Source organism: Ambystoma mexicanum, chromosome 6q (genome assembly GCF_040938575.1).
Source record: "Ambystoma mexicanum isolate Mex_15411 chromosome 6q, UKY_AmexF1_1, whole genome shotgun sequence".
Taxonomy (NCBI): Eukaryota; Metazoa; Chordata; class Amphibia; order Caudata; family Ambystomatidae; genus Ambystoma; species Ambystoma mexicanum.
This window is the reverse complement of record NC_090937.1, coordinates 739,349,601-739,365,214: the sequence shown is the minus strand read 5'-3', so window position 1 is coordinate 739,365,214 and position 15,614 is coordinate 739,349,601. Positions and strand designations below refer to the sequence as shown.

Below are 15,614 nucleotides of genomic sequence, written 5' to 3'. Positions count from 1 at the left end.
TCACTCTCAAGGGAGGGACCCCAAAGGATTTGACACTTGCTTACAGATGAAAGAAAGAAAAAAACCCTGCTTAAGTGACAGTTGACTTGGTTTTAAAATGCCTATTTTGCATTTGAACTTCAAGACATTTAACTTTGCCACAAGAATGAGAAAAAATGTGAAAAGTGCATAATTCTAAATTTATTTTTATGCTCTTTCTTTGAAGACGTGATTCAACCCAGTACTACATAAGGAACAGAAGTTGTAAAGGATACCCAATTGTGGGGAAATGATTGATCTTGTGCACTTGACATTTTGTACACATATCCCAGGGGTGAACGTGCATCTGTGTACAAAGATGGGAAATTTTAGGCCAAATCTTTCATGGTTAAAATTGCCAAAATGCAGCAGAAAGGCAACACCAGATCTCACAGATTTGGGAGTTGGATTGAAATGTGACCCACGAGATATGTAACATGTGCATCTGATTTTCTTAGAGGTCATAACTACATTAATATGTATTTGTGGGAAAGTTAGATTTTGGTCCCAATAGCTATGGGAGGTTTCCAGACATTGTAAAGATCATCTCATAAAACATGGCATCGCTTTCTGTCATCCAATCAGCGAAAAGCAAGGCAGAGATTATGCTTTTGCCCAATCCTAGCAGCAGGGGTGTGGACAGTAGGCTTGCCCCTGCCATATAATTTAGTGATGTCATTTGGCATGATAAATAAGGGAACCTCACAGCACACACACACACACTGATTCCTGACTTCATCCTGATTTCTGCGTGGCGCCCTGTTCCTGAATTCTCCATCCTTTTTCCTGTTTCCTGATTTCATTACAAAGCCAAGCCCTCAGCATTGCTGAACTCCTTTTCAGCTAGGCCTCAAAATTCTGAAACAAATCCCAAAACTCCAGGGAAGCATCGTGATCCAGTCTGGCTCGCTCCTACTAAATGCTTGTCTGCTGCAAACTCGCCGTCACACTGATCTCCCGTCTCCAGGAACCAGTGCAGTCCAGTGCAGTCACCAGTCCAGGCACTCTAGTCCAGCGACCAGAACCACCCAGCTGACCCTATCCCGCCTAATGTGCCCTGCTGTTCTTGGTTAGACCTAATCCGTGTGATGACCAGAACCCTTGACGTTCCAAAATCCTAAATTAAAGTGGACTGTAAGTATTAATAGGAAGCATAGAAAATCATAGCATACCTTGCCTTGTTTTGTTCCATCCCAATCTCTAAGTCATCATATCCTTACCTTAAGAACTTGTAATATTGTCACAACCATTCTTGAAACCTTGCCTTGATTATTTGCGGTAGTGCTTAACTAATTTAAATAATTTTTCCTTGTCAAATCCCAAATCTTTAAATCCTCCCTCGGGTAATCGGACTGAGTCAGCCAGGGCAGACACGGAGGTGCTGGGGTTGGTACCGCGGATCAACTCTAGAGTTTACTATGTTTCAATCTGGTAACCCGTGCCTTAAGTGGCACTACAAATCGAGCCGGGGCTCATCGAGGGGGCATGGCCTAACAACGGGGGTCTTGATGGCCCGTTAGGCCACGCCCCCTTGATGAGCCCCGGCTCAATGGGCTACTGACACCCCTGCCAGGCAGCCTTTTGTAGATATTAGCACCCTCTCCCCTATAGAGGAGAGGGTGCTGATCTCTGCATTTATTTTGTACAGGCTTGCCTGGCAGGGGACAGCGCCACGCCTATTCAGCCTTAATGGCGGTGCTGCCCCTCGCCAGCTGGGGAGGGGCAGCGTCACCATTAAGGCTGAAAGGGTGAGGCCACTGGAAGCAGAGGCCTTTTTCCTAAAGACTAAAACTCCCGCAAATCCGCGGGAGCTTCAGTATTTAGAAAGCAAGGCCTCTGCTTCCAGCGGCCTCACATTTTCTCCATAATGGTGGCGCCGGCCCACGTGCATCACTTGATTAAAGGGATGCCTCGCAGGTGCGGCGCCACCATTATGGCTGAAAGGCATTTTATTCTGAAGCCTGAAGCTCTCGCACACGAGCGAGAGCGTCAGGCGGTAGAAAAAAATGCCTTTTCGTGTAGTGGGCGGGGCTGCCAGGGGAGATTAGTGGGCCCCGGCAGGGCCCTGCCTCAAAACGAAATTTCGTAGCCTGCCGGGGCCAAGCCCCGGCAGGCCCCGGCCCACTTAAAGCCATGCTGGTAACCTAGCCTGAATGCCCTAGTGTAGATTAAAGCTGTCCTTGTAAAAGTTGATTTCTGTTTTCTTTTTCGCGCCTTGCCTCTCATTCAACATAACTCACTCAATTTAATAGCTAGAGACTTCATTTCAACTCTGGAATATACCTAAGACCCATAGCTACATCCTAACCTAAGAACCACACTCAGATTTCACCCGTGTTTCTTAAAACCATTTGGTCAATTTTAGGCGGGAATCTGCATTTCTGCAAAGTTTTACACGTGTGATTTTTGTTTTAAATTATTTTCAAACTTCCATTAAGATTAAAAGTGTTTAATTTTGCTCAACTATAGCTCATGATTGTTAGCATCTTTCCAGTGTTGCTCCCATAGAAATTTGTATTGATTTAAGGATTTGTACACACATTCACTGTTTTACACAACCATTTTCGAATGTCATTTTAAAGTGTAAGATTGCAAACCCGTTTTTCTCCCTTGTTTGGGGAGGGAAGGTGGTATTTAAATTCTGTTACTGTTCTTTATTCCTGAATACCTGCTGCTTCCTTATATCTTGTTAAGATTGCTTATTTGTGGGTTGAGGAATATTGCAGGGGGAAATCCTAACCTATGTGCTATCTTTTCAAACAAGCCTAAAGTGTTCTTTTCTCTGATGTTTTATATTCTGTGTTGCTAAAAGTTGCTAAAAGTGAATTTAACTGCCTTACATACATTTTTATTTGTTACTGTCACCACATTGGTGATTGCTGCTCCCTATTCAAAAGTATATATGTTTAATTTGAATTTTAAATAAAGAAATAAATAAATATTACCTTTACCAACCAGCCTGATTCCTGGTCCATTGTGACCTGGGGGTATTTTGAGAAGGGGTGTGATATGAATGGTATATCACTCACAATATTTAACCTATAGACATAATAAAATAAGCATTTCAGCTTCGCGCTGCATACTAGGCTGCAACCAGGGTGTATCGGCTGATTGAAATCCTTACCAGTGCAACACTCATTGTCAAACATATTATCAGGCAATTTGATTAAAATAGAAAGAGCTACTCTGTAGGGCGTCACCCCCACTGATGGTCAATCCTAAAGTTCCTCCAACCTCTCCAACTACGAGCACACAGCTCATCAGTTACGTTAAGTGTAGGGCGGATATTAGTAATGCTATCTAAAGTTTAGTCCACTCCATTTGTCTGTTTACTTTTGATAATCAGTTTTCGCTTTGGAGAAAAGTCCTCCTAACTTGCTGACTTACTCATTGCCAATTATTAATTAAGCAGTCAGGTTTCCAATTCAAATCGACAGCAGTCAGGTTTCCAATTCAAATCGACATCAACTTCCTTTCCGTCAGTGCAAAAATTATGTGAAGCACAATTTCATTGTTTACCTGCAGTTCGTTGATAGTGAAAGTGAACTGCTCAAAACGCCATTTTATTGATGCTACCGCTGCAATCCTGCGGCTGCGTCCCAAAACATAACGTGGTCTCTACACCTACAAGCCGACCTAATACGAGCCTATAGAATATAAACACGCGGAGTACAGTCACACCTGCATATCCTGCTTGCTTCCAAATGTTATCAGCCCTCTCCCCTCGAATGGCAGCTAAAAGGCCTTTTATGTCACCTATAGCTAACAACATTCCTGATGTCACCCTCTCTAGCTCATCAGCACCGGAAATTAAACTCAGCAATTTACATTTTAAATTGTCTTTATCAATTTATGGCCATGGAATACATTGTGGTCATCCTCCCCTTTCTTTAATAATGGGAATTGTGCAAATCCTGATCCATAGTCGTACCTGCCTACACTTCTTGTTTTCCAGGCAGGGCTTGTCTCGCCCGTTTGTCTCTGTCCTGGTAGTGTCCTTAATCTGCTTACATAAGGTGGGGATACATCCCCTGTACTGCTCAATCGTGCTTGTAGTCGTTCAGTGTATGGTGTCGATTCTGGTGTTCTTTCTTTGAGGTTCTCCAGATCTGACCATTTTACCATTTCTAAACTCGATTCTTTTGAAAATCTACATGCGCTCTCCCTTTGCACGCTTTCATTTTCTTCCCTCTTTTCTCTTGACAACATTATGCTCCAGCCTGCATGACTATTATCTTTTTTCACATTATCAAGATCTAATCTGCTTAAAGACAGCGTTCTGTGCTCGTCTGTTGTGGCGTCTGTATGGCGTCATCTGACCTACCTCCCGTTTCAATTGAAAGAGATCCTTCGATATTCTCTTGAGTTTTATACCCTTCTTTATCCCTCATTTGCCTGTATAAATCCTCAATTCTTTTCCCAACGTTTTCTATTTCATGCTTGTCAGTCCATGTTGGTATTCTTGGTAATCCTTGCAGCTCTCTGTGGGGCAGTTGTGACCCTCTCTCTTCCTCAAGTCATTTTTGTGCTTGAATCAGCACTATGCTTCTATGACATAGATAATCTATCTCGTCATCTTTTAATCCCCTACTTCTATTAATTTCTTCTTCCCTTCTCCTCATCTCCCTTAATTCATCTTCCTCTGGCCTCCTTTGCAACCTAGGTATTTTCATTCTTTGTGCTTCTACCTCCTCTCGTCTCTTCTTTTCTAGTCTCTTTTCTTTTTTCACCTCGTACCTTCTTCATTCTTCCCTTTGCTTGCTTTCTCTTTCCTTCTCATCTTTGTATGCTCTCTATTCTTCCTTTTCTTTTCCCGCTCTTGTCTTTCCTCTCTTTCTTGAACCCCATCAATGCCCTTATCGTCCAGCTTAAGTAACATTTGTCCTCCTATCCATTCATTCTGTACTATTGTTATTCCCTTAGCTTTGTCCTTTATTTCTTGGTTTCCTTGCTGCTGCCTCTATCTCCATCACTCTATCTTGTCTGTCTTTTCTCTCATCACGCTGTTTACTTTCATCATGTGTCGATATATATTTGCATTCTCTGCTTTTGCTCTCTTCCGCCTTGTCCTCACTGTTATAAACTGGGGGCTTGTATGTCGGATTAACATACCCTGCCGCTGCTTTCAATTCCTTTAAGGGATCAAATTCCTTCTCCTCTGTATCTACTCTCTTATTTCCAGGAGAGGAAAGGGGAACCAAAGGCGTTATAGCCTCCCCTTTATGCTGATTAAGCATCCACTCCTTCTCAGCTGGATCTTCTTTCTCACGACAAACTCTAAAATAGCTAAACTTTTCTGCAACTTCTTACCATTATATGTTGCATACAAATATGTTGTTATATGTCATAATACTGCTTTTGACAACTAACCCTCCTGAGGCCACGGCATGAGTGTCTTATTGGTTGTGCCTTGTACCTACTCTGAATGATGCTTCCTTATTTTGGCTTTGTATTTTGGCAATGTTCTGCATAAGTGTGGAAGAGGATTGTCCCCTATGATGACAAGTCCATCTCGACTGTCTATACTTACCCAACCATTTATTCTTCTCTTTATTCTATCAAATATACCATATTAATCAATTTGAGCAGGCACAATCAATTGCTGCTTATTTTCCGAAAATCTCAATATTTTAACCATTTTAAAATCTATGCAACAATGTTCTTTTTGTTCCTTCGTTTACACTTTCTATCAATGTTTAGTATCTTGTTTCATCATTGATATTTAAATAATCTCTTTTGGTTAAAAATTATAATATTCACTTAAATGTTATACTTTAGTTTTAAATTTATTCATCTAAACACAACACAAACTTTATACTGACATATTATAACCCCATACATATGAGCACTTTAAATACATTTCCCTGCATACACCATCATTTACTACCTTTAGTAAATGTATCTCATCTCATTTTTTACTCCATCTTGGAGTTTGATACACACTCTTCATGTTGGCCATGCCTCAGGAATCCTTAACACCCCTATTTGGAGTCTTTTTAGTGCATACCCTTGCATGCCCTTGGAACCAGGAATTGAGGTATCTATCTCTCTTCAATATAATCTCCAAAAATCCTGTTACTTTTAAACCTTATATTTACAAAATACAATCCCTCCCCCTATTTTTCCACCTGCAATGTTCTACTTACATCCGTGCCTTAGCTTGAGTCCCTCTGCATTGACTCTTCTTCATCTGACCAGTTCGCCTTCAGTCCGTGGGGCACATGCGGGGACCGGACAAACATTTCGTCAAACTACCTCTAAATACGTTTAATACTGATTATAGCAGAGGAAATGGCAGCAGATTGGTCTTTGCAACATTGGACAGCATGTTGGCCCATAGACCCTCTGATTGGTTGGCATTCTCACCCAACCTTGGACTTTTGGTTTGTTAGCAGCACATAAGCAAAACAAAACCCAGGTGCTTGAGTCACCCCAGATTACTCCCCACTTTCCCAATTATTCCATCATCTCTCATCAGTTCAGCCATAAGCCAAGGTTTCCTGTCTGTAGTTGACCTTGTAGTCTTCTCTCTCTTCTGGAACATTTCAGGGAGTGTAAGTACATCACTATCTTCATCCAAAGCTTAATGAACAGCCCTTGTTTTTGACTTCTGAATCACGTGTGAGGAGACCGCAAATGTGTCCATTTCGACCTCCTATAAAGTGCTATTGATATACTTATACTAGGTATTCTTGCTCCTCTTGGCCTCTAGGGACTTGCTCACTCCATCTTGTAGGCGTCTTATCCATTGTTAATTGTCCAATACTTGGCTCTTGCAAATGTTTTCTTCTTCTTTAATCTAAGAGAAATATGTCTTACATATATGGCTTATCCATCTGCCTCCGTTTGTGTCTTGCAATTATTCCTTAAAATAGCATCCTTAATTGCAGGCCAACTCAGTCTCCTCTTTATTTTGCACACAGAGCTCTGACATAACTCTAGCCTCATCTCATTTTACTTCGCACTACATGATGTCCAAAGGTGCATGCTGACATCCTTCCACTCTCAGTAAAAGGGGACATTTGGGATGGTTGCCTGAGTGCATATCATCTCTCATACACTCAATGCGGTATAGGCATAACACATGGGGTCCCACATATAGCCCTTCTCCTGCTGTTCCAGTATGACGGCGGTGAGGCGATGGGAGTAAGGGCAAACACATCCACCTGCTCCTCCACAAAGCCATAGCATTATTTCTAAGAATCAATTGGCTGTGGGACCAACCTATTTACATTTTAGTATTGTCAAATATATCGTCATCAGGACCCTAAAGTTCGCATTCCACGTACATCCTAGTATGCCCTACGCACAAGAAAAGATTATTCAGGGGAACATTTTTAGCCATGTAGAGAGCCAAAACTGGAACTCCCTTGTGGAACTTGTTAAGAGCTTTACTTCTGCCTATTCAGGAGCAAACAATTAAACTTTCTTTGGTTGTGGTATGATCCATCATGTCTTGCACAAAACTTTCTGAACGTACTAGACTTGTTGATTCTTTAGTTGCTCCACAGGTGTCTGTCTTTCATGTAACTTCTCCAAAATACCTTGCTCATTATTGTCCTCCTGTTAAGTAACTCTATTTTGTCTCATTATTTGGGTGTCTAGCAAGGTACATTGCTTTACTGTTCAACATTTAACTAGTAGCCTAGTCTAGTCGGCATATTTGTGTGATCCATGTGTGTCCAGAGCACATTGTATCCCTACTAAATCATTTAAATGAGGTACACTGAAAGATGAGGTTTCTTGTTTATCCTTTGTCTGTCCTCTTGTGTCTAAGTGCTCTGAAGCAGTTTGCTGAAATTATGTTGCTTTACAAAACTTCAAAATAAAATAAGTGCAAAGCACCATAACAAGTCAATTGTTATGCTGAAAGTTAATCTCAAAACATTATTCCAAAATGAAGGTCTACACCATTGTCACGTGTCAGTCACGTGTCAGCCTATCAATCCTATCAATCCGCATAATAATGTTCTGCTCTTTGATTCAGAAGTTAACATGTGGTGACTATGGATATAAGATCACTGTACACTAGCGCCCACAGCAGGAAGCTATTTAATGTATTAGAGGACACTTAAATCAAAGCAATCTACATCATGTACGTGGCACTACAAAAAAAGTTTCCACTTTCAACAACCAATTTTATTTTCAAACATGATAATTGCCATGGGGGCACCTTTGTGCCAAGCCTAGCAATCCTATTTATGGCAGGTTTTGAAGAACTATTTATCATTTCTGAGAGAAACCCATTTTAATCCAATATTAGGACCTGGCGGTGCTACATAGACGACATAGTGTTCATTAAGTAAGACCTTAGGGGCCTCACTAATTGTAAAACCACCAAAATGATCTATTGTATAGAATGCCCGTGTGAATTGAGATATGTGGGCCAAACAATGTGGGCAGTCCATATCCGCATATAGGAACACAGCTAGAGGATCCTCTGCAAAAGTATCACGGCACCTCTAGTCTCCCACTTCTTGGAACATCAACATTAAGCTGAGGATCTAAGTTGGTGGGTGAGTGAAAAACATGCCCAATGTCCAATGCATCTTAATAGTGAAAGAGACACCATGGATTCACAGAATGAACACACCTCTAAGGGGACTGAATGATCAACTAATCCCCCCCCAATTTAAAACAACCTTCATTGTCTTTTCAGAAACTACTGTTTTCCCTTTTCTAAAGGTGATAATTGGCATAGGATAAACAAAACAGTGGGGAGTATCCACAGTGCCCATATGCTCTGTTATTTTCAATACCTGACCAAACCACTGTAAAATGGCAGATTGCTTGTCCCTCTATACTTCAAGCATGTTTTGTGCTAAGATACATTGGCCATGTGAGCTGCCACGTAATGCGGTCGACATGCGCGTACTTCTTTAGCACAATGCAGAGTCTTGAGAGCTGTGCACATCAGAGGGCTTGACTACCGGCAGAGTGTTTCCAGCGTGCCCCATGAAGACACTCCTTTTCGGCTTTGCAGGTGAGATACTTAATAGCACCATTACAGGAATATTTGTCCCTAGTTTTCTATGGGTTTTAGCACCCGACTTTAGAAGGCTCCCATATCATGGTGAGCACACTAATGCTTAGTACGCTGTGGAGAATTTGAAAACTATATATATGGATGACCTCTCGACAGACACATAAGTTACTGATTTGGTGCCTTCACCAGTGTTCTGTTATGTATGTGAGAGCCTTTGTTGAAGAATGAACTATGATTTATTTGACGGCTCCACCTCTACAAACAAATTTTGTTGTTTGTTTAGAGGGATCCATCTGTGACAGCTTTATGCTACCCTTAGTTTACGTTTCTGTGTTTGAATTGGGTTTGCTTGGACCCTACCTAGGTTGTAGGGTAAGTCTAAGCACAGCCTATCTTCAACTTCATTACATAATTTTGCATGGCTCACCGGCAGCCGAGTTTAGCAGGCTTACATGACAACATATTTAACTGTGTATATTACATAATATCACTCTGTTCTCACCTTGGGTTACATGGGTTCTGGTATCTAGTGCTTGTAGACTTTTCCCTTCATTAGCGTGGTGAAGGTGGTGTTGCAAGTTATAGATTGTTTAGTGTTTTTAAGTTGTACAAATTTGTTTTCATCACAGAGTAATTTTCGACTGTCCTGATGAAGGGGTTTTTATCTTAGTGTTCCACCGAAACTTATGGAGTATGCCAAGCCACAACATCAAGGAATCTATAGATAGTTTCCATATGTAGACCCTGGTTCCAGTGGACACTATAGAGTAGGGGTAGTTTATTGCTGTTATTTAATTAGGACAACCCTATGGGCCATATTCTGTTACCTATGTGCATTGAACCCTTTTTTTGCACAGTGGTACTGACTATATGTGTGTAGAATCCTTTTAGAGTAGTTGGTTTCTGTTCCTTTTGCACTACTTTTGTTATACAGGTGAAAATGTTTTTTTGCATATTTTTGCTTTTTTGTTGTTCCTATGAAATTGGCTTTCCTTTTATTCTCATGAAGTAAAATTATGTGATTAATTGTCCATATGATTCATTCATATATATTCTGATTAGGATGTACTATTTATCATACTTTCTGAGATTCATTCATTTTCAAATGATTTCTTTTTGATGTTTGGTTGCAGCAGTTTAACCCCTTGGGGGTACATCATTTGTAAATCAATTGTCTTCATTAATAGACAGTTTTAAATAATTCCTAGTGGGTTCACCTTCTTGTTATTGTTTAGATCATTTAAGAGCATGAAGGCCTTCATCAGAGGTAAATTGAAAAGATGATTTATGTGGCTCTGGTCAGTGGTACCTGTTGCTAAGGCAAGGTAGATAAGTACACTGAGCAAATCCTGTAATCCCATTCAGTTTTACTGAGATCATAGATGGTAAATTCTGCAAAATATGGAGCTATATGTACATTATATCAATGCCCATAATATCATTTGTGTTGAATTATATCAATGTACTGAATGAGGTACTGACTAGCAGAGGACTGTCTGACTTAACCATCTTTTCCTTCCAAAAACCACTTTGTCTGGTCCGCGTTCTTCCTCTCTAAATTTTCATTACTTTTCATGGATCATGGCCACTTACTTGCCTACTACAAAATAGACAGAAACTTTCAGGTGGTTTTTTGCCACGCACTAGTCACACGCATGCTCGCTTTTCTTTGTTTTCAAGTTGTTCTGATGCCGGGTTCTCCGTGTCGTCAGACACATGACGCGCACCAATTTCCTGCAACTTCCTGCTAACGCATGCGTAGCGATCGCTCTGCTACCACGCATGCTCACTCATACGTCACCAGTACTCTCATTACATAATGAGCAGAATCATGAAGGAACAACATCCTCCTTGTTCGGGATGATGTTCGCCACGATTCGCTCGCTGAAGGATTCACATTGTATCTAGTAAGTGACCTATGGGTCCATTGACACTCTTGAGACCTGGAACCTATTTACTATTATTTATCTCCTACTATTCTTTTTCTTTCTCTTACTTATATACAGATCTATGTACTTGCGCGAACTGCTTACCCCTTTCTGACTCAGTCCACGTACTGCTAGCCGGAATCCTTGTGGGAAACTAATTGTGGATACACAAACTACCTCCCTAAAGCACCCTCCATCCATGGACACCGTAGATGTTTTTGCAACTATGCCTACTCCATAGTTGGTAAGTGGCACACTACCGATACGCATGGATTATGCCATAATTGTAGATAATAATATACATTTTTTTTAGATTTTTTTATTATTTTTTTTAGAAGTGTTTTGTTTGTTTTTTTGAAAATAGAGTAGTTTTTCAGTTTCCCACTTATCATTTAACCTTCTCGTGTTGGTTAGAGATACTACTTATCTGACTGGACTTATACTAAACTGAGTTATTAGGTACTATCCCAGAGATCTCTTGACAATGTTTCAAATCATATCTATGATTTAATGTTTTGAAAGTTTGTATGAATTATATGCAAAATACTAAGTTGTACCATTCTCTACTTTTTTTCTAGAAATTGAATTATGAATTGTGAAATATGTTTTTGCCCCTGAAGAAGAGTCTATACTCGAAATGCGTCGGGCCCAAAGATATTGTACAATAAATATTATGTTTGTTGACTATATACATTTTGTGAGCTTGTTATTCATTGTGACTGCTCCACCTATTTAATTGTCTATTGAACTGTGTGTTATGAAATTCAGTAAAACAAAAAAACACGAAAATTATTGATCTGCTTTGCAGATATCATACAGTGTGCAGGGGAGGGGAGTTCCTAAATCGTTTAGGAACAACCACTTTTTGTCCTCCATTTTTCCAACCTAGTTGCCAAGGTTGAGTCTTTTCTCCCCCGCACCTCAAGCTATCTCTAATTCTATAAAGGTTATTCTAAAATTCCCTGATACTCTTTTGTTAAATTATAGGTGTGCCCTGTGTTTTTAACCATTTTTTTATAGTTCTCCCCATATGTGCTAGGTCAGACGTGTTAACTAATATATACTAGTTAATGACCCATCTAAGGGGCACCTTTATTTCAGAGGTGGCACATTAATCGTATTTCATAATTTAAGGATCCAGCCATGACTTTGAGCAAATGTATTCCATGTCCTGCACCAAAATTTTGCTAGCAAAACCTATTCCCGCCATTAGGGTAAGGAGCCTATTTTGAGGCCAGGTGAAATTGGCATTGTTGGAATAATTTCGCACCTTCATGACTTGCCAATAATGAAGATATTTTTTCAATAGCATAATGAAGGTAGAAAAAATTGATTAACCAGCTCCCTATCTTCATCCCGCACCTCCTCCAATTCCACCAGGCTGTGTTCAGAGCCAGAACCCTCTCTGCCAGGTTTAGTGGAGTATGATGTCTCAACTGGAACAGATCTGGACATAGGAAAATTAGAGGAGGCTAAGGATCACCATGTCAATATGGCCATTTCATGACAGATTATTAGCTGTTATGGAATTGATTGACTTGACTTAGAAGCACAATCGTCCCTCCTACAAGGAGGGTAGTTTTAGCAGCACTACCTTAAAGCAAGTATTGATGGGGGTTCCTCTGAAACCTGACACTAAAAGAAGCAAAGTAGTTTTGGGGAGCCCACCCAGCATATATGGTGCTAAATTGTGTCCTTTAGCCGAAGAACAATTGTTTCTAACGTCCACTCTATCACCACAACCGGTAGTCGGGTCTGTATCATTGGTCCATTGAAGGCCCCATCCTCTTCAGAACTAGCGTACCTTATGCCGTTGAGCATAGAAATGAAATTACTTGACAGATCTGGGAAAAAGATTACTCTAACAGGTCCTTCCATCTCAGACTGTCTAATACAGATGCCATCCAATCTATATGCAACATACAGCTTTTGACAGACCTAGAGGTTTTGTCATTTGATGTATTCATCCGTTTCACCCACGACAAAGTAGGAACTGACATAGGGGAACACCAATGCGATCATAGCCAAATAGATTTCAGCTATGACGAAACCTTTGCAAGATCTTTTAACTTCCCCTAGTAGAGCAACTCAATGCTTCAAAAGCGATCAAGCAAAAACCCAAGCCAGGGACCTGTGTGACTCCCCTCACAGGAAGTGACAGAGACAAAGTAAACCTTTTTCAGCACCCTCAAGTCCTCTGCTTAATTGCAGAAGGATTGACAACTTCCTGGCCCAGTTCCTTCACATCAACACGGATGGCAGCATTTCACTTCAATTGCATGCTTGGCAAAGGATCTCATTGGGCCTGTGGACCATCTCTGTGGTTTTGGGGAGGTTTACGCTACACTTACCAACCCTCCCCCCCTTTTTTTGCCACGTCTTTCCTGCCTCATCCCCAACTACTTTCGTCTAAACTAAGTGAGGAGATAACCACCAGTCTTTTCAGGTTATAGAAGAAGAGTGATATGTCAAAATTGCCCTATCAAGAACACTGCGTTATCACTCCCCTGTGTCATTCATTATCTTGTACTGTATCTAATTTGAGTAGCTTATTTTGAAAACGGAGTTATTGCACTGTTTTTTTCGGTGTACGTGTGTTCTCCTATTCCTATTGTTTTCTCACGTATAACAAGTTATATTCTTTGTATTTAATTTCAAACGTTTGCAAACGTTTTACCCTATAATGGAGAATGGAGCTGCAAGAAAAAAAGAAAAAAAAGATGCATTGATTTGGGGCAGGCTGGACCCCGGGGGATGGGGGGGGGGCTGATGCTTGATCCTGGCCGCCGACTGAGGTGACAGAGAAAATGGTAATCCTAGATAATAATGTGATTCGAAATCCTGTAAACGGATGCCAGTTCCAGCTGAGAGTCACCATATAAAAATGGAGAAGACTGATATTTCATGAGACAAACACACCAGTTAAATTGGCAAACAATCTGTTACTTGTTTGTAATTGCAGGCTGAATGCCATGGGCCATCTTTCACAGCCGTGGTGAAAGAATACCGCACAATGATGAACAACATTCAGTCTCACCTGGGAGTTAAAAAGAAAAGCATACCACTACAATACACAGAGCTGGAGGAATGGCTTGACAGGAAGACCAGTGAGTATTTTTCATTTCTGAGGTTGTCACATAACTGCCTGTGTGCACAAGCACAGCCCCCGCTGTGGGAGGAGGGGCGTATCCATAATACTCAGTGCTGCAGCCAGCCCGCTGTATCCTCACATGCATCCTCACATGTATCCAAGTGTGTACTCCAGGTGAAGTATCCACGTAGCTGTAATAGCATGAATCACCAGACACAGCTCAAGGCTCATGTGCTAGGTAACCCAACATGAAATGTTGGAAAAATGATGCTCCATGATTGGTTACTATCTGGGAATTGGTTTATAATTTGTAAAATGTTATTGAGGCAATAAGCCCTGAGACGACGGGTCAATACTGCCCCAGGTAATACCCCCTGGGCCGTACTTAACGAAGCCCCGGGGGCATTACCATGGGCGGTATTGGCCCACCAGTGAGGGGTTTATTGCCATTAGTACCCTGGCCCGTTAGACCACGGTACTAATAGCATTTGTTTCTGTTCCGAAACGCGGCGTTTAAAAAAAAACAAAAAAGTCAAATAAAATGGCCGCCAGGAAAGGGAAAACATAGGACCTCATTACACGGATGGCGGTAAGGATTTACCGGTACCGGTAAAATACTGGTACCGGTAACTCCTTACCGCCTTACTACGAGGTCCCTTTGCGGGTTGTGGGATTTAATGCCTGCTTTTTGCAGGCGTTAAAAACCAACCCGCAAAGGGACCCAGGGAGCTAATTACGGTACCGCAATTTGCGGTACCATAATTAGCGCCCTCCCCATTCCCATTGAGCCCTATGGGGCAAAAATGGGAATGGGGAAGGGCAATGGTGGAAGGGGGAATTACCGCCCCGCCAACCTTGGAATGGGGCGGTAATTCCCCTTTCTGCCAAGGCGGTGCCGGTATTTCACCGGCATGAACCATGGCGCTAATAGTGCCATGGTTCTCCGCCATCCGTGTAATGAGGCCCATAGTCTGTCGTGAGCGGACGCTCTGGGAACAGAAGTGTTCCCAGCGTTTTTGCTCCTGAGAAAAGCAGAAAAAAGAAGGTAAGTGGGGTTGGGAGGGTGGGGAGGGGACAGTTTGCAGGGGAGGGAGTTGGAGGAAGAAAAAACATACCCGAGTCCCCGTCAGGGGGCAAAGGCAGCCTCCAGCCTTGGGGAGGCTCGGAGAGGGGATTGCCCCATTTTGAGCCTCCTCATTGGCTAAGGGGCTGCCACGCCCCCAGCCAGGAACAAATGCAGGCTGTAAAAAGTACGTGCGTCCACGGGATTACACTGAGGTATGGCTCGGAAATGAGCCAATCACCTTTCAGTTTAATCCCGTGGACATGAGTGCCGGGCACTAATGTATTGTATTGTATTGTATTTATTTTTATAGCACAAGCCAAGCCCTTAGGCATCTGGGCACATTTCTTACAGTTACATAGAATATATATTTATAGTTACATATATTTATAGCTACATATAAGTGTTAGCAGTTGACAAGAAAGACATATATACATAGTGAGAGGGTACATTTACAACAGGTGTATAGCAATTTCCAGTCTAGTTTGCAATGCTAGGACAGTATATTGACTTGTTAGATATGCACTT

At 41.5% G+C, this 15,614-nt stretch overlaps 1 protein-coding gene across 2 annotated transcripts in view; it reads left to right on the top strand.

Annotated features, from left to right (window-relative positions):
- The window catches only part of IQCM (IQ motif containing M), a 1,823,621-nt gene that overhangs the window by 1,343,150 nt on the left and 464,857 nt on the right, over positions 1–15,614 (top strand). For both annotated transcript variants that reach the window (XM_069631255.1, XM_069631254.1), the window contains exon 12: positions 13,895–14,039. In XM_069631255.1, the coding sequence (XP_069487356.1) occupies positions 13,895–14,039 (145 nt within the window). The remainder of the gene's footprint in view (positions 1–13,894; positions 14,040–15,614) is intronic.